The 27,822-nt window shown below is 46.5% G+C and overlaps 1 protein-coding gene across 1 annotated transcript in view; it reads right to left on the bottom strand.

Annotated features, from left to right (window-relative positions):
- Positions 1–27,822, bottom strand: part of Plb1 (phospholipase B1) — a 119,702-nt gene that overhangs the window by 38,394 nt on the left and 53,486 nt on the right. The window contains exons 16-33 of the mRNA XM_077105234.1: positions 27,277–27,335; positions 25,226–25,299; positions 23,708–23,751; positions 18,339–18,447; positions 17,706–17,757; positions 16,231–16,311; positions 14,464–14,529; positions 14,058–14,158; positions 12,055–12,136; positions 9,018–9,122; positions 8,804–8,899; positions 8,604–8,675; positions 7,460–7,498; positions 6,859–6,919; positions 5,971–6,029; positions 4,992–5,065; positions 1,179–1,222; positions 556–664 (exon numbers count right to left, since the gene is read on the bottom strand). Coding sequence (XP_076961349.1) covers positions 556–664; positions 1,179–1,222; positions 4,992–5,065; positions 5,971–6,029; positions 6,859–6,919; positions 7,460–7,498; positions 8,604–8,675; positions 8,804–8,899; positions 9,018–9,122; positions 12,055–12,136; positions 14,058–14,158; positions 14,464–14,529; positions 16,231–16,311; positions 17,706–17,757; positions 18,339–18,447; positions 23,708–23,751; positions 25,226–25,299; positions 27,277–27,335 — 1,327 coding nt within the window. The remainder of the gene's footprint in view (positions 1–555; positions 665–1,178; positions 1,223–4,991; positions 5,066–5,970; positions 6,030–6,858; positions 6,920–7,459; positions 7,499–8,603; positions 8,676–8,803; positions 8,900–9,017; positions 9,123–12,054; positions 12,137–14,057; positions 14,159–14,463; positions 14,530–16,230; positions 16,312–17,705; positions 17,758–18,338; positions 18,448–23,707; positions 23,752–25,225; positions 25,300–27,276; positions 27,336–27,822) is intronic.

Here is a 27,822-nt window from a genome sequence, read left to right as displayed (position 1 = left end):
GATGATTGAGACAGGAGACCCAGGCTTCTGGGGCCTCCAGGAGCAGGAAGAGGACCCCCTTTGGAGACCATCACAAGAGGCCAGGCAGTTGTGCCTCAGCAGCCTCTGGGCATCTCTACTTCATTTCTTGATAGCTCCATAACAGGGTGAGGGAGAGGACATGCCCTGTCGCCCAGGGGCCTCCCAGGCTGGGGTTCTGTTGGTCTATCACTTTGGTGGGCTTTGCCTGAACTTTTGGGGAATCGCCACTTCTGAGGCTCTGGGAAGAGTGGATTTCCCCTGCACCACTGTGCTGAGGTAAGTTGTAAAGACTGGGCAAGTTGGTCAGTTCTTAGAGAATGCCACATGTGAAGCCTGGCTGGGCATGAGCAACTGCTATGGAGAGCCTTCCAGGGCCCAGCCTCTCCAGCCTCCCTGCTACCACCTTGGTCACAGGGACAGAAGGGAAAGTGGCCTTGGCCTCTGAAGTCATTGTGCACAGAAGTGGGCAACGTGATCTCTTAGGGACCGTGTGCCTCCTCTGCTCCCCCACTTTGCCCATGCCCCAGGCCATACTCGGTCTTGGCTCCAGGAACAGCCTGGTTGAGGAATGCGTTTGTGTCATTGGCATCACCAGCACCCACTGCGTAGCCTGTGAGGGTTCCGTTAAACTCCCGGAGGATATCTGAAAGAAGAGGGGTGGACAGGGCACAGAGATCTCAGAAAGGAAGGCCGGATGTCCCCTCCAGCCCAGGGTCCCCACAGCAAGGTCCCCATCATCTTCATGCTTCCTGGGAAAGGCGGGAAGGCCACAGGCTTGCAGGGAGATATAAGCTGAAATGACTTGATGGTAGGGACAGCCACTGCAGCAAGAGCACTTCACTTAAAAAAAATATTTTTATGCAATTCACAGTGAAGTGACGGGCCCCTGTCTGATCTGTCTCAGCATCCCCTGAGCTGCTGAAAAAAACTAAGGCTCATAATGTTTGATAGCTCACCCTCAGTCACCCCACAAGCAGAAAGGGGACAGGGCTTGGACCCAGCCACCCGGCTCCAAAGCCAGTGCTCATTCCCTCCTCCAGCTGCCTGCCCATGGCCTCCCCTCCTACTTCAATGGCGGTTCCTTTCTTAGTTGGGTGCTCTCAAGAGGCCTGGGGGTCAGAAGGAATGAGCGACTCAAGTCTTTGGTGGCTACTTACTAGGTAAGGTGGTCACGTTCTTCAGGGAGCCATCCCCGCCTGAACTGGAGGGAGTGAGAAGTCAGTAAGGGAGAGAGAGATGGAGTCAATACCTAAGAATAATTTAGATTTTCTATGTGGGTTCTTTCTCCTCTCTCCAGCAAGCCTATGAGGTAGATGTGACCATGTCCATTGTGCAGAGTGAGAAACTGAGGCACATGGAGTTTAGTTAAATTGCTAAAGGTAACTAAAACCTAGCCTGAGCTGGAAAACTTTAGAACCTAGATAAACTCTTCTCTGCCCAGTATTAGGTACATTCCACTGGAAGGTTCAGAGGGAGGCCAGAATCACTGCTTTCCAATGCCCAGTCTAATTTCCTCCAATTAAACCTTCAGACATGTTCTAGAATATTTCATTTCTTTTCATTTGTTTGAATTGAGTACAATGTACAAGAGGTAAAGAGAAAAATATTTCTATTTAATAAAACATGATGTTCAGGTGTATGGTTTTTACTATTATTTTTCTCCTATGCCTCTTTCCCCAATCCCAAGATGTTATTCCAGGACAATAGGTTTTCAGGGCACATCTAGCCCACCAGGAGAGGCTTCTAAAGGACAGGCCAGGAATCAGTGGTAGTTGTTCTTCATTCAAGGAATACTTGGAATGAAGTTGACTGTTTTGTACCAGGCTGGTCAAGGGCTTGGTTCACAGGCTCAGTGAGCAGCCCAGGTAGTGGACAAAAAGAAGCTGAATCAGGCCTGACCTTCTATCTTGCTCTCTCCACCATGTCCTCATGGCTTATGGTTGGGCATTTGTGCTTGTTTGGATTCTTTTCCAATTCTGTAGGAAGCCGCTGTTTTAGTTGCTTCCTGAACCTTCTTTCTTTGGACCAAAAGCACCAAATCAGAGTATTTTACATTTGAAAGAAAACTAAATCCACACATGGCCTCCATTCACTGCCTTCTAACTTTGATTCCTTCCCCCCCTCAATAAACACAAAAATATGGACACGTACATAAACACACACATCAAGTACTTTCTACTGTCATTTTTTTATTTAAAGGTATTTTTGGTGCTAAAACAAGTGTCATGGTAGATGAAGGCCAATTGGTAAGAAAATCTCTCCCTGATCTAAGAGAAAATAAGACAGTCACACAAGTAAATATGGAGGAAGAAAACTCAGCTGCCATTTTGAGCAGAGCTATGGAAACAGGACAGGAAGTGGAACCATGTCAAACAGCTCGTCTTCATTAGGCCCTTCACTGAATGTAATTTCTATGACACTCTGAGCTCAATGGCTAGGTTTTGTTCCCCTACAGAGCACTACAGAAAAGTAAGTGGATGCTTGATAACTTTTGTTGAAAATTGAACTGTTGATTAAAAAAAAACCCAAAAAACAAAAATCAAAGAAATGCATTTTGTTTTTGGTAAGTAAATTTTATTTTGGTCTATTGAATGATCCCAAACCGGCCAATGTATTTCAATGGAAGAAAAGGCTTTGCTCTAAAGACCTCTGACCCGCCATGTTGGTTGGGGAAGCTAGGGGGAGTTGGAAGGATCCACTGGTGCTTGATCTCACAGGTCAAGGGACCTTGAAATATTCACAATCAAATCTCTTCTATAGGTCCTGTTCACAGCCACTATCCCCCAAGAATCCTGGGTCTACTTCTCCCCTAACTCTATGAGGTCCAGTCTTTCTACTCTCTATTTCCTTGGTGGAAGAGGATCAAACCACATTCTTAACTTACCTGGAATGATTAATTGCCTGTTATTTACAATCTAGAATCTTTAATGGCCCCAGAAAGCGGCTTTTCTCAGATCAGTCATAGACATTTCTCAGGAAATGTTAATAGATATTACAAAGAGTTCTGGAATTAAAGGAACAGTTGGATCAAAGGAAACTTAAATAGATTTTTCATGAAGCACTTCTCAGAGCCTTTAATATGCTAATATATATATATGAATTCTCCAGAGGAAGGATTTGGTAGGTTATGTTTCCCAATAAATACAAAGGAATTTTCCCTCTTGGATGGAGTTAAAGTTCCCTGGAACACATTCTGAGAAACACTAGTCTATCTGCTCTACCAAGAGTCATGCTGACTCTCAGCCTCTGACCTGAAACTTCCATCTTTAACATAGGTTCATTTGGGGGCAGATATTTGAAACATTTAGGACAAATAAAGGGTTTTGGGTAAGGGATAGCAGCCATTGATCATGGGGCACTTGAGTAGGCACTAGAAAATTCAGCCCTGTCACTTGTCGGAAGGAAGAGAGCAATGACTGCAATGACTGCTGCAGAGAGAAAGAAACTTTGAGCAGAAGATTGCCTTTGTACCTGACCCCTGGGAGCCCAGAGAGTTGAACGGTCTGTAAAGTTGGGCCAATCACCTCACTTGCCCGGGTCACTCCACAAGGTGCAGCTTACCTGCCTGTTGTGTGATTTGCCTGCTTCATTTTCTATTTTCCCACATTCCGACGTGAGGTCACTGCCCTCTTTAGCGGAGACCAAGGGCGGTCACCCCAACTGCCTTTTCTGCCTTGTAACAAGCCCACTGTTTCTCCCTGTGGTTCTTCCTTTTCTTCTAGTCTCAGTAGCAATTTGGGGGAGTGAGGAGTAATCCAGGCTGTTTTGTCCTCAGACCAGACCATTGACTGGGCTAGGGACACGTGGAAACTCAGGCACCTGGGAGCTGGAAGGCACTGACCTCAGCTGTAGGGGAGGAGAGGTTCTGTTCTTGTGCTGAGGACACCCTGTCCTCCCTGTGGGTGGCCACAGGCTGTGTGATGCTGCCTCTTCTGCCCTGGAAGAAGAGCCTTTCTCTTTACCTTTCTCTCTGGGACTGTCCTCAGCTCTGGCCAGAGAACCGTCACAGTCCTGATCACCCCACCCTTTTCCCTCTCATTCTGGGGCTGATATACATCACATGACTTCATGTGAGGCAGCAAACACCTTCACGTGCCACCCACTGCTCATCTGCGCTCTGCACTCTCCCGGCTGCCTTTGGTCTGGTTGCTTTACAGATAAATTCTGAGCTACTTGCAAGAACTGGGATTATTTATTAGGAAAGAAGGAAACTTAGGAATCCCCACACCCACTGCTCACCCAACACCTGCATTCTCTACTTCCTTGTCTGGGTGCCCTTCTCACCTCTGCTACTTGTCTAATGCTAATTTTTCTAGAGGTGCTGGGTATCACCATCCCTAGGAAGCCTTTCTGACCTTCCTGCTGGTAGGGTTGATTATTCCCTCTTTGCTAGTCCTCTAGTGCTTGGGTATCTTCTATTTTTAATGGACACTTATGAATTGGGCACATACAGCTCCCTCCCTCCCCCACATCACCTCCTAACATTGTGACAGCATCAAGTAGGCTCAGGGATGCCCGTTGCTTGTGACTTTATCTCAGAAGCTTTGTGTACAGATGTGTACATAGACACAAAGGAAAAGGTACAACTACTGAATGACATGAATAAGTACACGCAGACAGAGACGGAAGAGCATCAACATGTACATGTAGACACGGAAGCAGGCAGGTGGAGACTCAGGGATTTGGTGTCTTTCGGGTACATTTCCTGTTGCATTTTCTGTCCCAGGAGTCTGATAAGAACCTTGGTTTACTTTTTCTGTGCAATTTAAAAATAAAAACATAATCAATGGTCAAATCACCTCTCTCTCCAGCCAATGTTCACACTTTACAGAAATCTGTCTTCCTGCTGAAAGCCCTTTCCAGACCTACCTAGCCCCTGCTCTTTGGGATTTATGTATTTACAAGAAAACCCCCCACCCAACCTTCAAAACAAGCTCTGAGAATGAATAAGTCTCAAAGGTTAACGTTACCTATATGATAGTCCCCGATACTGTGTGGTGACATCGAGGAGGTCACCTGGTTTGGAGCCGATTCCATTGCCAGCCTTTGGAAACATAGCAAATTCACAGAAAAAGCAGAAAGTCAGAGAAAAGGGAAACTGTGAATTCCCAAGGATTCTGAAGACACATTTCCCAGGGCACCATAGCAGCAGGAGCAAAGCATGAGATCCAGAGCCAGAAGACCCAGGCTGCCATCTTGTGTGGCTTCCCTGAGCATGGCTGAACTAAGGACAAGCCCTGCTCAAAGGGGGGTTTGGGGGCCAAGTTGGATCATAATTGTAAAATCTCTTTTGAACACTCTCAAGTACTTTAGAGATGATGCAGAGAGACTGTTAATAATATTGTTCCCTCTTTATGCTTCTCAGTCCTTTATGAACATGAAGAGCTCCTAGACTTGAGCCACTGTGGTGGACAGATTTTTCATAAATCTCCCATTTCTCCTTTTTGCCTCCAGGACGTTCCACAAGGCAGTCACAAAGGTTTAAGAGTGCCACCAGAGAATGGTGTTCCGGGATGGCAGCCTGGCCCAATGGCTGGGCATTCAGGAGAGCTTTTCCTCTACCGAGGAGTCCTCTTGCCCATGCAAAGAGGAAACAGATGGGGGTCGGGACGAATCATCAAGCATAATCCAGAGGGGAAAGAGCACCCACACAGGCAGGTTTAGAATTCTGAATGAAAATGACATATTTTTTCATATGTTTTAAAAAAAAATGTTGTTGAGTGTTCAAAACCTCTGCTGATTGACACATTTCAGTTCATTCCTGGAAAAGATTTCCCCTGCACTCCTGCTTGAAAAAGTAATTGCAAAATTCAATCAGTGCCACTCTCTTGGACTGACAGAGCCAGGACAAAGGAGCAAGATTGTGCAGTGAGGGTCCTGGAATGAGGAGGAAAGGGACCTGGAACTGGCCCAGTTGTGCCCAAACCTCCCGGGGCCCAAGGTCCTTACAGTCAGAGAATCCCCCAGAGCAGCCACCACTTGGATATCTGCGGGCCTCAGGGCATGCACTGGAAAGATAAGCAGACATTCTTGAGTCTGCGGGAAGGAAGTTGGAGTCAGAGTCTAGTGCTTTTTGCTTTAAGCAAGACCAGAAATACAACCTTCATGTACATTTGGACCATGCAGGATAGGGCTTCTGTAGTGCCACAGAAGCGGAGGTTATGTGAAGGAAGTTTCCCCATAACTCACCTTGGACCTATGTCAGGGGAGAGGGCAGAGAAACCGAAGGACAGAAGGGGAAGGAAGGATGGACAGAGTAGGATCCACCACTCTAGTGCTAATGGTCCTGTGAGAGGTCAGCTGGGGCCTGAGTGCATTGGACCATCAGAGGTAAGGAACAGGCCCTGCATACAGCCCTCTTAGAGCTGGGTTTTGAATTTCCACCAAGAATCTGAGTTAAATCATGTGGGGCCTTTTCCTCTCTTACTCTTATCTACCCCCCTCCCCAATCTCTTCTGAAGAGCCCAAGGAGTCTTCCAGGCCTTACTGTAGGCTGCAGTGACTGCAGAGCCTAAGGTCCCAAGTCCAAGGGGGAGGCTTTCTCATGGGACTCCCTGGCCTACCCTCTGAGCTACACCACACTACAGGACTGAGCCACCCCCTGTAACCTCACAGGCTTCTCCACCTGTGCCCGCTCTAAGAGGTGAAGCAAACAGCTCCTAGCATGACACTGTCATAGGTCATAGGAAGGCAAAGCAGGTACACACCCCAGATAGGAAGCAAGCACCGGTCACAACTGTGCCATGCAATTAGCTATGGAAGGTCTGCCCAGAGTGCTCACTGGTATGTAAGTCCTTGTGAAAGGGCCCTGGATCCTGCTGTGTCTTGGGGGCATACCTGAAGTGGGCGGCGATGCAGAAGGGGTTCTGTCCCTGCATGGAAGCCAGGTCCCATGGGCCTAAGGGAACAGAATAAATCCCAGAATCTCAGAGTTGGAAGGGTCCAGAGAGGCCAGCTAGGTACCAAACATACCCATAGGACTTTAAAAATAATAAAAGATCTTGGGCCCTACATCTGGGAAAGAGTCTCAAAAGGGCATTTGAAGTTTCCCTAGGTGATTCTGAATACCAGCCAGCTTGAGATAATCTGTAGTCCAGTTCAGACTCTTCCTCCAGCCAATGAAGACTTGTAGCTTCAGTATCTGCGCCCATGACACCTCCACTCCTGCCCCAATTTTGTGAGGATGGGTGTCTCCATGACATCTTGATGGGCTGTGGTTTGGTTGGCTGGTTTCCTGTTCAGCCATTAACGATGGACTTTACTCTGCCCTCTGCCCTGGCTGCAGGTGTGGACCAGTGAATGGTCTTTATAAAAGGGTGTGACCCTCCATTCCCTGGGCTCTCTGTCAGGAACTGAACCTACCCTGTTGGGCCAGTTCCTGCTCAGGAGCTTCCTATCACCCTGCCTGCTGAGCCCAAAGAAAGCAATCAACAGATACCTGCATGCTGTTCTTGGAGGTGCTCAGAAATGGCCAGACCTGTGGGAAGAGGGGCACAAGAGCAGCATGTTTGCTTTCCTTCTGTTTACCAACCTGCAGTAAGTGTGGATCTGGATGCACACCCTTGGCCTCCCTCACTCTACATTCCGATCCCAGGTTCTGCCAGCTAGGCTGTCCACTGGGGGTTTCTTACCAGGATGTACTGGGGCCTCTACAATCCAAATCCAGCACCAAGCCTTAGAAAACCCTCAAGTGACTCCCAGGAAGGCTTAGGTCTTCCCTCCATTGCCACCCCGCTGGCTGAGGATGTGAAGCTGCCTCTCTTTCTGCATCCCATCCCTTCCCCAAAGTACACCACTTTCTGGTAATTAAAGTCCTTGTCTCCACTTCCTGGGCTCCCTTGTTACCCCATGCCCACCCTACTCTGCAGCCACATGGACTCCTTCCTGCTCGTGCAAGGAATTCAGGATTTGGTCCTTTTCCATGCAAGCCCCGGTACAGTGGTTCTCATTGTCAGGCCTGGGACCCTTCTGGGTACACAGAGGAACTCCTGGGGATGAGGGCAGCAGCTGCAGAGCTCCAAGAATGTTTCTGACAATTTGTGGATGAAAACAGGGGTCTTGTTCCACGTTTCCTTCCTGCTTAGTGTCTGCTCTCCTAGTTCTAGCTTCCCTTTTACCGCCCCGCCTCCACCCTCCATCCAATCAGAGATCATTCTAGTTCTTTGTTTCTTGCTCTTCCCAGATTGTCATGGAGGTACATCAAGACTGGGTATCCTTCTGTCCCATCGCCCCTAAAGTTCTCCACTGCTCCCAGCCTTCGGTATAAGAGCTGGACTTGGCTGCCATATTCTCCTTGTTTGCTCAAAACAGTGGGGCCCAGCCTGGATTTATGCCAGGGCTCCCTGCCATGCAGAGACAGGAATGTTCCAGGGCCTCCAAGTCACAATCCTCAACCCTCTCAGGTCAACTGAAGGGGTTACCCTGGATGAATAACCTGGGGTGTTGAGTGGGCCGGATATGTGGGCAGAGCGGGGACTGGGGTGAATGCCTGGGATGAGAGGAACTAAGAAGCCTAATGAGAGCCGGGACCTGGAGAAGATGCTGTCATTGGAGGTGTCGCGGGGTCATGCTTCTCACTGTACCTGGTTCGGACACACGATATCCATCTTGTTTTCAAAATTGTGCCGTGTCGTCTTCTGGCCTACGGGTTCCAGCTGAAGCAAGAAGCAGGAAGATGGGGAGTGAGAGAGAGGCAGCCGGAGCGGGAGGTCAGGACGCAGGTCGGGGTGGAGGAGATGAAGGAACGGGACGTGGAGGGCGTGTCCTCCCTTAGCCATCTTACCATGTTTTTCCAGAGGGCACTGGCTGCGTGGGCGTGAGCCTTGCTGCTGAAGTGAAAACAGTCAGGGGCAAAGAAGGAGCTGTCGGGCAAGCCGTCCTGGTCACCAGGCAGGAAAAAAAGAGTCCGTTTTAGAGATTTTGGATGGCACCACCCACACTCAGAACAGCTGTGTGCCTCTAGGAGTTCTACTCATCCAGGACACATCTGGCTTTACCAAGGTCTTTGGCATGTCCACTTTTTCAAGGAATGGCTGCACCACCACCGTGAAATCCTCCCTGGTGTCGTAACGCCCAGTGTCAATCAGCTGCTGAGTCCCCTCCTGCAGGAGGAAAAAGAAATGAATGGGTCAGGTGGGCCTCTGGCATCTGCTTGGCCCTTGATCAATCTCTTCTCTGATACAGAATTAAACAGAATCTGGCTGTTGGGTAAATCAGACCTCAGTAAAATCTCAGTAAAATCTGATCCAAGACCCAGATAGCTAATTTTTGGGTCAGCCCCAATCTCATCCCTTGGCCCCCACCTCTGCTGCAACTTTATCTGCTGTGAAAAAGGAAAGGTAAGTGACAAGTCTGTCAGCTTGAGCCCCTTTTAAGGCTATTCTGATAAAAGCCTTGAAGGGGGGCGGTGTTTGATTAAGTGACATTTTAGATAATTCTTACATTTAATTTATTTCTGTCCTATATTTGTTCAGAAAAATCAAAGGTGAATCAACACCATTTAGTGCATATTCATGTTGCTTGTGCCCCAGGATGTGTGCACACATGTGTGCGCTGTTTCGAGGTTCTTGGATCCATCCAGGAGGGTAACAGAGCAGTAACCCTCATGGATGCTGCCTGGGCTCAGTTCTGGGAAAACCAGCCACCCCAGTTATGGCTCCAGTTTCTGCCAGATTCTGCCATGTCACTGCTCATCAGGACTTCTGGCATTTGGGGCCCAGACTCCGGCCAGAGAAGGAAGTCGGGAAGTTGGGAACATGAGTGTGGTCACCTTAGAATTCACCATGCAATCACTGTCTTTTCCCAGAGTCAGAGAAAGAGATCCCCTGTGTCAGAGAAGACTCATGCTTGACCTCCTGGGCTAGTTTCCTCAGTAATAGGCAAAGCCTTGAGAAAGTCAGGGGGGTGGGAGAAGGTGGCCTCTCCAAAGAGGAGAGGAAGGTGCTACAGTGCTAACTAGCTGGGTGACCTTCAGCAAGCTGCTTCCCTCTCTGGATTCCTTTTTCTGATCTGTAAATGGAGGATGTTGGGTAAGCCCTAAATCATCTCTTGGGGCCCTTCCGATGCTACTGATTTTCCAGGGATAAACCACAAGACTTATAGTTGGGCAATTGAGAGAAATAGTGTGCAGAGCCTCTGGCGCGTGGTGAGTGCTAAGTAAATGACTGTGATTAATAGTAATAGTAAAGGTGACATCTAGGGAGAATGAGGAGAACCATAGCTTTTGCAGGGAATGGGGAGTGAGATGATCCTGAGAGGGTGTGAGGGCCTCATGTGACTGACATCTGAACATCTCCAGGATAAGATCAGACCTGGGAAGAGCTGGCCTATCAACAGAGGTCCAGGAAGGCCATTTTGGTAAAATATAGTTATCTCATTATCTGTGGGGAGTTGATTCCAGGATTCCCCATGAATCCCAAAATCCATGGGTGTCCAAGTCCCTTACGTAAATAGCATAGTATTTGCACAGAACCTATACACACCCTCCACATATTTTAAATCACCTCTAGATTACTTAGAATATGAAATTCAGCATAAATTCCATAAAAATAGTTGTTATACTCTATCGTTTAGGGGATGAATAATGACAAAATATGCCTGTACATGTTCAGAATAGATGCAATTTTTTTCCTGAGTATTTTCTCTCTCTGGTTGATGGAACCCAGGGATATGGAATCTGCAAATCTAAAGGACCACCTGTATCTCTCCTTTTGGACTCAACATCTGAACTCACTTCCTAGGTTTAAGTTCCCCACTGTAGGAAAAGCAGTCTTCCTACTGGAGAAGCTGGAAAAGATAAAGGTCATTTTTCCAACCCCCCCTTGCAGAGAGGGTGTGGGCAGAGGATGAGGCTCCCCCACCCAAGCCCAGTCTCAGGGATACCACAGAATCCATTCCACCAAGAGTAGCAATTGTTTCTAGTCCCTAGGAGCAGCAATGATGGTGGTATCCACCATGTCTCCCCTGGATGAGGTCTCTGGCCTCATGTTGATTCTTCTGGCTTGGTCCTTAGAATTGTCTGATTCTGTAATTCTTAACAGCTTAGCCTGAGACCTGAGAGCTCCCTAACTCTTCCAAGATTTTGCTTCAATATTACATCTGCTTATATTAGCTAAAATCTACATGAATTTCTGTTGCTTGCACCCAACCCTCTAATTTCAGCTATCTTCTCTCTCCTGATAGACTGAAGTATGGACTTCCTCACCAGAGTAACAGATGACTCTTTATGGTAGAAGGCAATGAGGCTGGGGAGTCAGTCACCAGAGGATGGTAAATATAGGTTCATTTCTCAGAGCCCCTGAATGCCTAGCAAGTATGGCTGCCTCAAAAGTATCAACCAAGGAGTCCACAGATTTTGAGAGGGGTAGATCACCTCTACAAGTTGTTAGCAGCCTGTGAAAGGAAGGCCACCATAGTCCCTTTCAAATGACTGAACAATTACTTAGAGGGTAACTCAGGACAGACAAGGGAGTCAGCTATCTGATAAAAAGATTTGGCAATGCAAGAATTAAAAGAACAATCCACAAGACAGAGGCCATCTGATGACCCCTTCTCCTTGTGCTCTCCAGGAACAGCTGTCCCCAGGGATGGGAGGGCAAAGGGCGTGCACGTCCTCTCAGGATCCTCATGACCCGGTAGGGAGGAGATGTTGCAGCCTGTTTCCTGAGCTTCCCCGTGATAGCAGTTCAGAGCATAGGGGCTTGGACCTAGGTGGATTCACACTGAGCCTTCTTTATATGATACACATTTGTCATGACAACTGGAATCATCTGTTTTCATGTAAAGGCCAGGAACTCGGACTCAGTGAAGTACATCCTGTGACTTGGCTCTGTAGCTTCATTCAAATAAACAGAACCGCAGCCTCTGCTGCCCCTCGGGGGTGTTGAGAACTGCATGCGAGTCAGGGTTCATTGCCAACACAGTCAGGGCCAAATTACCTAGCATCGATTCATTCTCAGAACCCAGCAATTAACCCACACAGCAGTCCCTGGCAGTTGGAAAGCCCTTTCCCTATAGGAGTAAGTATCAGCTCACCTGATACTTCTTGTTTAGATCGATGAGGGAGGCCAGTTCTGTTGAGTTATCGTCAAACTTTAAGACACAGGGACACATAGACCTGTAGATAAAACAGAAGAGACACTGTCGAATAAGTGATGCAGGAATGTTGGCTTGAGACTCTGAATGTATTTCAAAGCTATGCTAAGGGTCAATGAAGGTGTCCCTGACCTAGATTTGCTCTTGAAAATGAAACAGTTACTCTGACAACTGTAGGAGTGATTGTTTCGGAGATGAGTCACCTTATGGCTGTCTGAGGCCCATCCTGTGCTGAGTGGTCCACATCTTTCTAAATAGTAACAGTGACAAAAATAATTGTTAATGTACATTAAATGCTAACTGTGCCAATCATGGTGATATGAGATTTATGGGTATTAACTTGTTTAATCCTCCTGTTTTATAGATGAGAAATCGGAGCTCATGATAGTTAAGTAACTTTCTCAAAGTCACAGAGCCATACAGATGCTGAGTGTGGGAGCCTAGACTTGAATTTGAGTCTCTCTGGCTCTGAATCTGAGCTCTGAGTCTCTGTACTAAATTGTTCTGGTGCTCATGTCTGATCTGCAGCTCTGCACTGGCTAGCCATCCAGCACATTTGGGTATTGGACCAGGAGGATGAAGTAATAATAGTGCAGAGGGCTCAGCGTAGACCCAGCCCCACCCAGGACGGCTTGGCCACTAAGACAGCAGAGACACAGGGTGCGCAGAGCACTGGAGGAGAGTCACAGGACAAGGTGACCCTGATTCTATCCAACTGTGACACTCACAGACCTGGCTATTTCAGGTCTTCAAACACGCCTGGCAAGTGCCTACTCTGAACCTTTGGTTTTAATAGTCTAAAAAACCCTGCAGCAACCAGTAGCAAGACTTTTTGGAGAGCTGTTCTTGAAGTGGAATGAATACCCTGAGCCCCCCGTGTGGCCCAGTGATTGGAGAAAGTGGGAGCCAGTGAATGAATCAGTATTTGAAAATAGCATGCCTGGCACCAGTCACCTTAATAAGCGCATGTCACCCAGCAGCCTCCTGTCTCTGCTCATGGTCCCTGATGATTTCCCAGGGGACCTGTGCAGTCTGGGCCCCCTAAGTAAGGTTTGGCATGGATTGTCAGGGGATGGCCAACGTACCCCTTAATTTCCAAGAGCAAATCTGGCCCTTGTGAATTATTCACTCAGCTATTTAGCAAACAGCTGCTGAGCCCCTGTGCTGTGCTAACAGTGACTCAGAGTTCTTGGGTGGTGGGGGATAATTAATAATTACCACATGATGTGCTCAGGGATATGGAAGGGCCTGTACAGGGATTCAGAGCTGGGGGGAGGGTTGCACAGTCATTGTAACCTGGGCTAATATTTCACATAGGACTTGTGAGAAAGAATGCTGTGGGAAATGGGCAATTAGAAAGGCATCTGATTCCTGAAAGTCACGGAAATATGAAATACTAGAGAGGGAAGCCATCTTTACTTGGTCTTGGAGACTGATTGATGAAGAGAGTCTCTCAGGGGCCCTCCCAGGACCAGGCTTCTCTCTTCTCAGGGGAAGACTCTATTCTCTGCACACTGCTGACTGAAATGGCTACCTCATTCTTTAACAAGTGACAATGGCTTTGTATTTGTGGATGTCCAGCCTGGAGTATACATACCAACCACAGGCACTGTCTGTCCTGGAGATGGGCTGACCTCTGGGAGGTGACACTCTGGATACACTGAGAAGTAAACCTTACCCATATGACCCGACTCCATTCCTAATGCCTTTCTCTCCCCATCAATGTGTCAGAAGCAGGGTGGGCTTCATGTGCAGGGTGCTGAGGCCCATGCCCAGCTCAGAACCCCTAGGATGTCCCCCCATGAGCCATTATCAGTTTAGAAAATAAAGAAAAAGAAAATAGAGAGGCCTTTGCACTCCTCACACTCTGCCCTGGGGTTTTCTAACAAATCTGCTAGGGGTCCACAGCCCTTTCTGGAACTGGAGGAGAGTTTCAGTCTCACCTGAGGATCAGCCGCGGGCAGCTGATTGTTTTCTCCTTGTACAGCTCCCTCAGGTTGATGATCTCCAGCACCTTTACTAGGTTCACAAATGCCCGAGGAACCTGCAAAAAGGCAGAATCCACCACCAAGAGAACAAGGCTGGGCGACTCCAGCCTCCTGTGTGGACCCAGGCTGCTCCTCCTGCTGGAGTACAGATGGAGAGAGGTCTGTCTGGCCCCATCCCTTCCTTCCTCCTTCCCTTCTCCCTCCTCTCAGTTCCTCTTGGAGGCCCGTGCACCCAGATTGCTGGGGACACAGAGGACCTGCAGGGAGGTGTTTGAACCCAGAGCTGACTTAGCCTGGGTCAGAGGCCCCAGCTGAAGGCTGTGGTGGAGCTGCCAGAGGACGGGCAGTCCTGTCTCCGTACCTCAGCATGGAAGATGTCCAAAGCCTTCATGATGTTGTTCGTGAAGTTCTGGGGAGAAGAGTGGACCTGCAGGCAAAGGGAATGTCTGTGAACCCCATTTACCCCAACCAGGGCTATTTTCTCTATCAGCTTCTCCTTAACCTGCATTGGAGTCAGAGCAGGCAATATTGAAATAGAGGGTTTATCTTTGGGGGTCCCATCTTTGATCCTAAGGCCCTGGTCCTCAGGGAAATGCCCTTTCTTTTACTTGGAGCTATAGAAAGCTCTGGATCTACTTCACATCAACCAGATGTAGTGCTTTAGTTAAGGCACGTCCCTCCTCTGGCCCCTCTGAAATGGAGGTGATAGAACAATTGGCCTCTGAGATCTCCTGCACCCTGACTTTGGGCTTCAGGTATCTGGGGTGCCATATCTTAAGCAATTGCCTTATGGAGATAACAGGAGGGGACAGGGGTCTCATGGAACACCTGCCCCCAAGCAAAGACACATTACTCTTATTTCTCCTGATCTTGCTATTTGTGGTTTGTAAACTTTTGTTAAAACAGCAGAACTCTTTCTCTGAATGAAATCCAACTAAGAGCCTTGCTCTATGAAACAGATCAGAGTTGTCACTCAAGGGAGCCAGGGAAGGGTCCATGGTCCCGGCTCCCCACCTGCCTCTTGCCTCCCCATGGGTGCTTCAGATCACAACTTGAAAGGCCCTGGCCCCACGTGATTTTGATCCAGGAGATGGCTCTGTGGGCTGTGGGGCTGGGAGCAGGGTTGCCCTTCTGGGCAGGCACTCACAAGCTGTAGCAAGATCACCACCTCGCACACCTTGTTCTACTGATCCCCTTTCTGCCTGCCCAACACACCCATCTTCAAACCCCGGCTGGAAAGTCTCCATGCTGTGCTCTGAGGACTGCCACCCCACGCCCACACCAAGTACCGCCGACTCAGACTCCCTTGTGTGCAGCACCTTAGCACATGGTGATGTTTGTTATTGTGATTTTCCTGCATCTCTTCCTTCTCCCACAGGGCAGCTCCTCAAGGACAGAACCTGTTTCATTCACTACTGCTCAGCTCCTAGTGCAGTGCATGGGTGCATGGGTGCTGGATTTATCAATATGGCCCCAGGGTTTCTTTCTGGTCAGAGATACTAGGATTCCAGGAAGACGTGCAGCAACTGAATCTTGGGCTTCCCATTAGCCCCAAATGATGTGGCTCTGAACCCAGTCTAACCACCCTCCTAGGAAATCGACTTTATACAAGTGACAGCGCAAAATCATGGCAAGCCTGGACTTATGATTAAGGAGCTGACTTATAATTACGTCTGGAGACAGGAAAGACTTTTCTGGATCATGGGAATGTTATCCCGGTTTCTAGAATGATCTGACCAGGATCCTCTGGTTAGGAAACTTCATCAGGATCAGTTTTGTAGATTCTGCTTGTCCTGTTGCATCTCTCCCTGGAGGTGAATGCCCTCTGAGTTCCAGGGTTAATCTCAGGCTGGTTCCAATTCAAACCACGAGCCCTGTCGAACCTAGATGTGCTTCTCCAGAAGCCAAGCAACCAGCATTATGGTTCCATCTTTGATCCCAAGCTCCCGGTCCTCAGGGAAATGGCCTTTCTTTTACATGGAGCTACATAAAGGTCTGGATCTACTAAATGAACCAGATGTAGCGATTTAGCAAAGGCACGTCCCTCCTCTGGCGCCTCTGAAATGGAGGTGTTAGAACAAGGAGGTGTTTTTTGTGAGAATGAGTCTTGAAGGGCCCAGAGACCTACCGGGTTATTGCAGAAATCACAGAGATCATTGCCTCCTATAAACAGGGTGATTATCTTCCAATCCTCCTGAAAATTTATCCTCTGAAATGAATATGAACAAGTAAGTGCCTGTCTCAGAGATAAGTCCAGGAAAATACAAAGTGCTGAACATGGGAAGGGATGGATCTTCACAGGCCAGAGAATGTAGTGGACATTCATATTTCCAGTTCTTTGATTTTGGATTCCTGAGGTCATCAATGCTAAATGGTTCATTTATTTTATATGGAGTCACTGGACTTCCATGTGGCTCTGTGTACACATAGCAGCATACAAGTCACAATTTTCAATTGTCCTGGTGGGAGTGGATATACTGGTGCCTTCTGAGCTTTGGGTGGGGGATACAAGAAGCTGGACCCTGCCCTGGGAAGGAAGTTTAGTTCTGGGACCTTCTAAAAACCTGGAATACTTACTTTTCCTTAAGGGAGAAAGGACCATCTTCCATGAAGTAAGGGAGCCCTCAAACTCAGATCATACACTAAAGTCAAAGTTGCCGATGAACAGATCAGCTAGAGATGCTGGTCAGAGCAAGATGGCAACTCTAAGCACATGCTCAGAAGCTCAGGAAAGGTTTTTTGTTTTGTTTTGTTTTTTAACCTTTGGCACCTGCATCCTCCAGGAGGGACCCGGGGAAATATTTGAAGTCACAGGATTGGGTGGAAGGGTCTGGCCACACAAATTCTATAAATGGTGGCCCAAGAATTTGTGGCCCTTGCAATCTCTTACATTGTCCCTGATCTATGTAACTTTGCTTCTTTGGCTTCCAGAAGAGTGAAAGGAGAAAGATTAAAAAATTCAGAGAAATCTGACATAAGGGTAGAAATATTCTGAAACTTGCCAATAATAGACTTTGGAGTACAGTAAAATACATATAAAATAATTAATCCCAATTCCTCTTTTTTAAAAAATTATTTTATCCACTTGGGAACAGCTCCAAAAGGTCTGAATTGAGAATCTGCTTTCATTTGCGGGAGAACCTCATGTTCATCTTTCGGAATCTAGCTTAACAGTCTCAGTCCCCTTCCCTGGACTCCCCAAGCAGAGGGGCCTGCCCCTTCTTTTGCACCCCTACTCTCCCTTACACATAACCCTCTTTATATAGCATCTGTCGACTGTTTCATGATTTTTTGTTCTTCACATTGGTTTTTTCCCCTTGAGCTTCCTCTTGAGGACAGGACTGAGTCCCACTCCTCTGTGCATTCCCAACCTCAGCCCAGTTTCCAGCTCACGGTGTTTAATCTGAACAGCTGGCTGACTGACCAAATGAATGAATGGGAAGCCTCTTGTCAGAGGAGCAGAGGTCCAAGCCTAAACCTGACTGCTAGATTCCCAGCCTGACTCCCACGTACCTCTCACCCCACCCGACCCTCTCTATGTCCACGGGTTTATCCTGCCTCCTTCCTGTCCCAAGGAGTCCCTCCCTGACTCCCCAGACTCACTGAGTCATTCTTCATCAGGTCCACCAGCTTCCTGGCCTGTGCCGGTAAATCCCTGTGGGCACACACAGGAGAAAGTGGGATGAGGAGCAGAGACGGAGAGAAAAACTTAGCAGAGAGCGGATCAGATACAGAGAAGAACCAGGGGCAGAGGAGAACCAGGGGCTCCTATGGGAAAGCAGGACTGAAGGCCACGACTCAGAGCTCCTTCCCTCCTCAGGCTCTTACTGGGGGATGGGGAGGGGGAATGACTGTGCTTGGAAAGAGCAGACCCTGCACATTTGAGGGGTGACTTTCAGGATGACTGTTTGGTGAGTGGCATATTAGGTGATCTACTTTTCTTTCTCTTCCCAGCCAGGCCTGCCCAAGGCCCACAGGTCTGCCTGTCCATGTTTCACGTCATGTACAGCTCAGCACGTGCTCATTTTGGCAGGTGCCATGACCTCAGCACCCTCCCCTCTGTCAAGGTGACAAGGAATAGAGTAGCAGATGTCTGTGGCCAACAGCAAGGGACACTAGGAGAGTCCCGTCCAGCCTCTGACCCCAAATATTCCTTCCCCACCTTCAGCCATAAACCCCCATTGAGGCCAACCCCCTGGGCTCAGCGTTGCCCACCCCCAGGGTGCTCTGGCTCACTCAGCTTTGGCTCCTGCCACCGCCTGGTTTAAGAAAGCCCCGGGAGTGTTTTCCTTCCCCTTGCCAATGGAGAAGCCCTGCAGGGCAGGGTTGAATTCCCGGAGGATGTCTGGAAACATAAGGAAGGGAGAGACATGTTTAGCAAGTACCCCAAAGCAATCCTCAAATTCCTATGACGAGTCCCATTGGGTGTTAGGGACAGTCCTCACTCTTACCCTACTGTTTAGTCAGCATGAGAATAAAATGTATCCAGCTTAACCACACAGCCCATGGGCAGCACGCAATGGATGCCCAGTAAGTTACTGTTTAATGCATGCGAGTCCAGGTTAGGTGCTTTCTCAGGCATTTTTGTCTTTTTTCAAAATAAATAAAGCTGTATTGAGATATAATTCATGACACAAAAGTTGCCAACTTAAAAGTACATAGTGTGATCATTTTGAGTATATTCATACAGTCAAGCCACCAACATGACAATTTCAGAACCTTCCCAGCTCCACCAAAGAAATCTGCGCCATCAGCAGTCAGTCCCCATTCCCTCCAACCCTCTGGCAACCACTAATTTACTTTGTCCCTCAAGATTTTCTTACTCTGGACATTTCATATTAAGTGAAATCATACACTACAATGTCTTTCGGGGCCGGCACTTTTTACTGAGCATAACGTTTTCAGCGTTCAACCATGTTGTATCATGCATCAGTACTTCATTTCCTTTTTATTGTTAAAAAGTGTATAGATATGCCATATTATATTTCTCCATTCTTCAGTTCTTAGACATTGGAGTTGTCTCCACTTTTGAGGTATTATGAACAATGCTGCTAAGAAAATTTGTGTACAAATTTTTGTGTAGATTTCTCTTGGATACATACCTAAGAGTAGAATTGCTGGCTCACATGGTAACTCTTCTTAACCTTTTGAGGAATTGCCAGGCCTTTACCCTGAAACAACTGTACCATTTTATATTCCCACTAGCAGTGCATGAGGGCTCCTACTTCTCCACATCCTCCCTGATACTTGATCTGTCTTTTTATTGTGGCTACGCTACGGATATGAAGCAGTATCTCAATGTGCTCTTGATTTGCACCGATGGCTACTGGTGCTCAGTATCTTCTCATGTGCTCATTGGTTGTTTGTATGTTCTCTTTGAAGATACGGTATTCACATCCTTAGTCCATTTTTAATTGCGTTATCTTTTTACTATTGGCTTTTAAGAGTTCTTTATAATTTCTAGATATAAGTTTCTCATTTAAATATATGAGAAATATTTCTCTTTGGGTTGCCTTTCTTGATGATATCCTTTGAAAAACAATATTAATTTACTAATTTTCCACTTGTTCTTTGGGTAGCTTATCTAAGAAGATTTTGTTTAAATTATAATCATGATGATTGCTCCTATATTTTCATCCTAGAAGTCACATTAGCTCTTACAGTTAGGTCTATGATCCATTTAAAGTTAAATTTTATATATTGTGGGTGGTAAAAATTCAACTTTTTTCTTAGGTACTTGACTATCCAATTGTCCTGGTACCATTTGTTGAAAAGAATATTTTTTCCCCATTGAATGGTATTGGCCTCCTTGTTGAAAATGAGTTAACCATAAGTATAAGGGTTCATTTCCCACTCTCAGTTCTAGTGGATTGTGCTATAAGTCTATTCTTAGCTAGGGCCATATCATCTTCATTACTGTAGCTTTATAGTTAAGTTTTGAAACTGGAGAGTATGAGTTCTCCAAATTTGTTCTTTTCCAAAACTATATTGGATATTCTGAGTCCCTTGAACTTCTACATAAATTTGAAGGTCAGCTAGCCAGTTTCTGCAAAGAAGACACCTGGAATTTTGACAGGGATTATGTTGAATATGTAGATTAAAAATAAAATCTGATCCACGAACATGGGAGGTTTATTTAATTAGGACATTAATTTCATTAGCAATATTACATGACCTTAAGACCAAAAGACATGCACTTCTTCTGTTATATTTATTCCTAAATATTTTGTTCTTTTAGATGCTATTGTTAATGTAATTGTTTTATTTCATTTTCAGATTATTAATTAGTATATAGAAATACAATTGATTTCTGTATATATTTTTATCCATAAACTTTCTGAACTCATTTACTAGTTCTAATCTTCAAGTCTTTACTTTCAATCTTGATACTTTTTCTTTCATTTTTCTTGCCTAACTATCTTCACTAGAAATTCCAGTAAAAAGTTGAGTAAAGTGTCTTATTCCTCACCTTATTCCCCAGCAGGCAGCACCATTAAGCATGACATTAGCTGTGGGCTTTTAATCAATGCCCTTTCTGAGACTGGGGAATTCTTTTTTCTATTCCTACTTTATTGACTGTTTTCATCTCGAAAGGGTACTACAAAATATCTTTTCTGGATCATCATAATTGAAATGATCATATAGGTTTTATCCTTTATTCTGTTTACATAGTATATGACATTAATTGATTTTGGTGATTTTTTAACTTTGTACTCTTGGACCTAGACTAAATCCCACTTGGTTGTGTGGTGTGATTTTTTTGTATATTGCTAGACTTGGTTTCCCAGTGTTTTGATGGAATTCACCAGTGAAACCAGAAATGCCTGGCCTTTTTTTTTTCCATGTGTGTATGGAAAGTTTTAAAATCACTAATTTAATCTATTTATTATTATTAATCTATTCTTATAGATAAAATGAAGTTCAGATAGGCTAGGAGAATTGTTTAAAGTCCTATTAGCCACTGAAAACAGAATTCTAGGCTAGAACCATGGTGTCTCGGGTCCAACACATGGCACTTTCCCCTGTCCTAGTCTACTAGGAGGTGGGGATGGGACTAACTGGATGGCAGATGGGATATCAGGGCCTCATGTCATCCAGAAGGATGCTCTTTAGAACCCAGCATTGCTGGTTCTTCTTAACACTTAATACAGGTAGATTGGGCTTATCCTGATGGCGTCAATAGAAAAACTGAAATTACCAGATCTTAGGGTTTGGATATGAAGATCCCATGTGTAAGACAATGCAAGAATTGTTCAGAGGTGAAGTGGTTAAGTTGTGAGTATAATAACGTAATCAGTGGATTAATCCCAATGTGAATGAACTGGGTAGTAATTGTGGTTAGGTGGGGAGGAGCTGGAGTTGGTATGCTGCTGTGGGTTGGGGGGGGGGCTTTGAGGTTTACATTTTGTCCCTGGTGAGTGGAACTCTCTCTCTCTCTCTGCTTCCTGATTGTTATGACCTGAGCAGCTTTCCTCTTCTACATCTTTCTGCCGTGATGTTCTCCTTCACCTCTGTCCCAGAGCAATGGAATCAGCCATCTACAGACAGAGACCTCTAAAACTATGAATGCCAAATAAACTTTTCCTCCTCTAAAATTATTCTTGTCAGATCTTTTGGTCACAGCAAGGAAAAAGCTGATTAAAACAGTAGAGCTTTCTGAAAACGGAACTGTTTGTCCTAGAAGGTAGCAGGTTCTACATTACTGGAGGAGTCGAGCACCAGCTATGTAGCTATTCGGCAGGAATGTCATAGAAAGGAATGATACACTGGAAAGGGCAAGAACTTGCTGGTTCATGCAGTTATCTCTGCCAGGAACATTCCATCCTGTTTCCTTACCTGATAGAATCTGGTTCTTAAAGTTCCTTTTCAGAAGAGAGAGTTAGCAGTCTTCTTTTTTATTCCTCCCTAGATTTTGTTCATGGCTATAATTATCAGTACATGGATAATCGTGTCTCTCTTTAGGGAGTAATGCCGACTTTAGTGATGTCATCAGAACATTGTTCTCCTATTTTCTGAGCACCCAGCAGTGGAGTATATTGGAGTATATGCCGAATTAAATTTCTCACGCATTTCCCTGTAGTTATTTCCCCCAAGAATAATTCAGCCCCTACAATCAAATTATCTTTGCATGTCTAGCAAAAAGAAGTTGGAATAGTCACCATTCCTTGGGTTAAGTGTATCAGAGGGTGGGATCCACCTGAGGGTTGATGTTGCCTTAATCCTTTATAAATAACTTTGGCAAAAGGTCTTAAACTAGATGATTTCCAATCATCTTGTCTACAATAACAGCCTGGGAATGAGAAAGTCCAGCAAACTGTTGTATATGCTGGGCTATGTCATACCCAAGTTAATCATGCTCACAAAAGCATCCCAAACTATTGCCTAGCAGTAGGGCAGTTTATTTATAGCTCTTGCGTGAAGACTAGAAATCAAGAGGACAGGGAGTACTGGGGCATAGAACTGTACCTATTTAAATTCAATATGATATGCCAATAATCCAACCAGATAACAAATGTAAAGTCTGATCAGTTCTGCCTAAGTGAAGATTAGTATTCCTGTCGTCAAAGTCTCAGCAACTTAAAATGTGGCTCATGCTACTCAGAAAGCTGAGGCAGGAGTACTACAAGTTCAAGGCCAGCCTGGGCAACTTCCCAAGACACTGTCTCAAAATGGGGGGCGGGAGGACTGGGGATATGGCTCAGTGTAGAATGCCCCTGGGTTCAATTCCCAGTGCCATTAATAAACACACACACACACACACACACACACACACACACACACACTTTTTAAAAGGGGAAGGGGGTTCAATCCCTAGTACAACAAAAATAATTTAAATAATTTCTTAGCTCCTAAATATATATTACAAAGAAATATCTAGGAGAAAAGTTAATGTGAATTAGACCAATTAATTCCCTCTTAGGCAAACTTATTAGCCAGAAGACTTTGAAGGGAAATAACTCAACATTAACATTCACTGCAGGTGTACTTTAAGAAAGCACTGCGATGTGTATGTACCAAAGAAAATCAAAAGATGAATAAGACCTGCCAGAGAATGCAGCCAGGCTTAAAAAAAAAAAAAAAAAAAAAAAATGATTCCAAGCAGGTTGTTGTTGAAGTAATCAAGAAAGAGGTTAAGCTCCAAACACGGCTGTTTGCACAGTCTGAACAAAGAAGCTTTATCTTTCGTTGCGGTTCATAAAGCGACACACAGAATCGCAACAAGCAGCCCATGCTTCTCTCTGGGCCTCTCGGATGTTCTGCTCAGAATGAATGACAGGCAAAGTAGAGAGGATTCCCACCCTTTTCTTCTTTTTGAATTATTTTTTTAATAACCGGGACTAAGATTTGGTCTGAGCTCTTTTTCCCTCTCGTACTCCTCCTTGAACAAAGGAAATTCTCCTCCCTCTCTTATCCTCCTTCTTTAAAAACCCCAAACTCCAAAGTTTTAATCCCACTCAGAAAGTTGGGTCGCGGTGGCAGCCTGGGGAAGCAGCGCCCCCTACTGCACGCAGCTGGCTCCCGCCGCCCGCGCTTCGCTCCAGGAGAAGCTGCGGAGGGCGCAGGTCCCCCATCCTGCTACAAGGCACTCAGGCTGCGCTACTCACTGGCCAAGGTGGTCACGGTACTGATGTTCTGGTCTCCGCCGACACTGGGAACCAAAAAAGAAAACGGAGGTTTAAATGCCAGCGATGCTGACAGCTTCAGACAATCAGAACAGAAAATATTTCTCCTGAAATACAGCCAGAGGGCGGGCCCTCTCCCCATCGTGTAGGTAAAGGACTGAACAGCAAACCAGAGTACAGTGCTTTTCCCTCTCTCACCAATTGTCACATCCACACCAAAAATAGATTTAAGCTGTCATGGCTGCTTTGTTTGCTTTTGAACTTTGAGCTCCGATGACCTTTCTGCAGGGGGCGGGGGTGACTAGATGGGTTCCCCACACCCTGCTTTACAAAGGTACAGTGGCCATTCTTCTGTCAGCCCTTCCCCAACTAGCCACCACAGCTGCCTGTTACTAGTAAAAATACAATGTAAAAATTTTTCCCTGCTCTTTTTCTTCCTGTTTAAAAGTCATTTTTAAAGGGCACGGTCTAGATGAAAACCATCTCCCAGTCCAGTGCTAAAATTCCAAGAAGACCAAAGGTAGATGGGTTCCTAGGCATGGAAATACATGGCATTATCCAGAATCTCTGTTCTTCTATATCCTCTTGTTCTGTGCCAAGTACAGCTAGAAGCATCAAAAAGGTTCCCCCCATATTCGGGGTTTAACTGCAAAGGAAAAGGAAAGCCAGGGATTCTGCACTTGGATTAAAGCCGGTGCAGGATGGAGATGCCACATTCCAGGCTGAGGACACACCAAATGTGCCTGAGCCAGCCTTTTATCACATGGTGCGAGTCCTCCTCACCACGGCTTGTGGCAGTGGTTAGACCACAGGTAGAGCAGGATCAGCCTGCCTGAAGCAATATGTGTTGGAAGAATGAGCCAAATAGGGTCAGGAACCATCTTCTTGGTTTCTTTTTCTTTTATCATCTGGCTGTGTGATCTTGAACAGGTTGCTTGCCCTCTCTTGAGCCTTGCTTCCTCTGAAGAATGAAGGCCATTTATAATGATCCCAGCTACCATTTAGACCTATTTTGTGTCGGGCACTGGGCAGGACATTTAAATTCTCACTAATCCTTAGGCAGCACTTGAGCAATAACATTATCCCTGCATCCAAGATGAAGAGACAAGCTCAGAGAGGTGAAGTAACGTGTGCCCAAGGTCACATAGAGCTGGGTAGGTGGGGCTCAAATACAACTCAGTTCTCAAAGCCAGGACCCACTCATCACTCAGGCCACTACCTCCCTCTGAGATGACATCACAGATGGAGAAACAGAAAACAGAGAAGCATTTCCAACCCAAACATTTATGTGGTTTCTCCCCCAGCCCCCACTCCCCACTCCTATTCAGATCTTACCTCCTGTATTAGGGACTATGGGGGTTTGAGGGAGCTGGTAAATACCTTCCTCAAATTAAGCCTGGAATTAGTCATGGAAAAGAACTAGGAGGCCCATCCCCTTCTTGAAGCATTGCTTTCTAGAAGGTTCTGTGGTCTTCAGGGCCCTACTGTGCCCTCACTCACCTCCAGGACAGGCCTCGGTACTGAGTTATGACGTCAATGATGTCCCCAGGCTTGGACCCGGCCCCGTTGCCTGCCTGAGAGGGAAGAATGAGGCATGAGTTCCCCCGTTTCCCTTGGTCCCCCAGCTGCCCGCCTCCTCATTCTCATCCCAGCCACCACCGCCTGGGTGCTCTCTGCAGTCCAGATCTAGATGGCGCCACATCTGCAGGCACTTCCTGCCGCTTCAGAAAGGCTCCCCTGGGGAAAGCCTGGCACTGTGCACATCCTGAGAAAGGCTGCCTGGGCCAGGACCAAGGGCAAGCAGCAAGCCCAGGGCTCAAAACAAGCCATGACATGTATTCCTTAGCAGGCCTATTTCAGGGTCCTATGTTCCTCAGTTTTTAAAGTCATGAAATACATCCTAAAAGGAAGCATACCATAATCCTTTCATATCCTTATGTCTCATACATGTACAGTTTTAAAAATAGCAATCTGATGAAATCCATGTTTCTTAATTCAGCTGCAAGTAGGGCTTTTTAAAACCCTACAGTGTGAACCCCTCTCCAGGTGGATGTCCCTCACCTGAAGCATGCTGTTCCTGAGCAGAGTCATTCTAAAGGGCGTGTTGAGGATGCTCCCAGGATTTGCTCCCCAATCTTCTGTACCCAATTCTTATGCTACCTGCTTGGTATGTCACACTCAAGATGCTGCCTCCCCAGGTAGTCCTGAGCAGATATGGGATTTTTTTTTTTCCTGGTACTAGAAATTGAATCCAGGGACACTTAACCACTGAGCCACATACCCAGCCCTTTTTATTATTATAATTTTTTCTACTTTGAGACAGGGTCTTGAAAAGTTGCTTAGGGCCTTACTAATTTGCTGAGGCTGGTCTTGAACTTGTAGTCCTCCTGTTTCAGCATCCCAAGTTACTGGGATTACAGATATGTGTCACTGTGCCTGGCATTACAGATAAGTGTCACTGTGCCTGGCAAGCCATAGGATTCTTGATGGCTCCTTTTCCTAAGAGCATCTTTCAGGAGCCCAGGGGGTTAGATGGAGGGGACATCAGGATGTGGCTGTGATGAGCAGTGTGTGAAGGTGCTTCTGTGCAGCTACAGTGGGGCCTTGTGGGTAAGGAGTTGCAGAGGGCCATGGAGGAGGCTGCCACAGTACAAGGGTAGGATCCTGGACTTAGATCCCTGAGTTCTGGCCTGGGCACAAGTTGGGTGGCTTTTGGTACTCACTACACCTTCTTTATTGGATGAATGTAAGGAAAGTCAGACTTCTTGTTGTGGGTATACTGAGGAAACTAGTGTCATTGTGAACAGGCACAGACAGGAAAGGTGTCATCCAGTCCTGGGGAGAGTCCATACTCTACTAACCCCTCAGGGAAGAGCAGCTGGGTTCTGGATGGGTGCTTATGTCTGGAGATATCTGGGAACCCCTGATCCAGGCTCTCTAAGGGCCTGATTCTGTTCTCTGTGGATTGCTTTTTGTGATGTCTAGGGTAGACCATGGGGCAGCTGCAGAGATGGGCTTGGTTATCTTTGGAACATGCACCTCTTCCACTGACTCCGGAAGTTTCTCACCCCTGTACCTCCCTGCCCCCGTTAGCACTTGTCCCTGTCCCAGGGCCTCCTCACCCCTGCCTCAGCACCTTCCCTCAGCTTTCCTATATGGGCAAATCAAACCACTGGGTCTGAAGACATTCTACACCATGGCCAGGAGACCTAGTCCACTGCTCCTACCACTGATGGGCTGTGTGACTTGGGATGGCCACTTCTGCCACCCACACTCTCTCAAAGGTCCTTCCACTTCCTGTTTGCCCATTCATTCCAGTATGGGGGGAGGGGGAATGATGAGGTCAGAGTAGAGATGGGAAAACATGGTGGGCAGGAACGCTGGATGCTGGGGTGGGCAGATAGAATGGGGAAGGCCCGGAGATGAGGCCTGGAAATGACCATCTTTAAGAGCCAGGAGTGAAACTTCCTCTCTCCATTTCCTCCTCCACATTCTCAAATCCATCAAAACCTCCCTTCCCACCCTTCCCTTCTAAAATCAGAGTAACTTACCGTGAGAGAGTCACCTATGGCTCCAATGACCTTGATGTCAGCCGCCTTCAGCCTATGAACTAAGAATACAAGCTGGAGTTAATGGCACGTAGGAGTTCCAGGAAATCTCTGGACCTCTCTCCCCTGAAAACCAGTGAACATCTTCCAGGAAAATGGAGAGAAAGTGAGTTTATAGGAACACGCCTTGGACAAAAGATCTGAAAATCCCATCCTGCCGATAGGGTTAAGCAATAGCAGCCAGGAGCCCAAGTATGGGTCTCCTCCTTGGGGCACCTGGATGCAGAGGGTAGGAGCTCTAAAAGGGGATCTTCTGCTTTGTGGGTAACACAGATGCTACAAGGCTATTTGTGAATAAAGAAGGAATTGTAGTGGAGATGGAATCCATATTTAATCTATTCCAGGCTTTGATGTGATTTGGGATAAAACGTTACATCATCCTATGAAAGAGCAACTCAATTTCTCTGGAGTGAAAAGGGAAGTACTTTTACCGCTGAGTTTTTTATTTTTAATTGAGGTAAAAGTCACCAAACATAACCTATTTCAAGG

This window comes from Callospermophilus lateralis, chromosome 14 (assembly GCF_048772815.1).
Source record: "Callospermophilus lateralis isolate mCalLat2 chromosome 14, mCalLat2.hap1, whole genome shotgun sequence".
Taxonomy (NCBI): domain Eukaryota; kingdom Metazoa; phylum Chordata; class Mammalia; order Rodentia; family Sciuridae; genus Callospermophilus; species Callospermophilus lateralis.
Note: the sequence above shows the minus strand (reverse complement) of the source record. Positions and strands in the feature narration are given on the sequence as shown.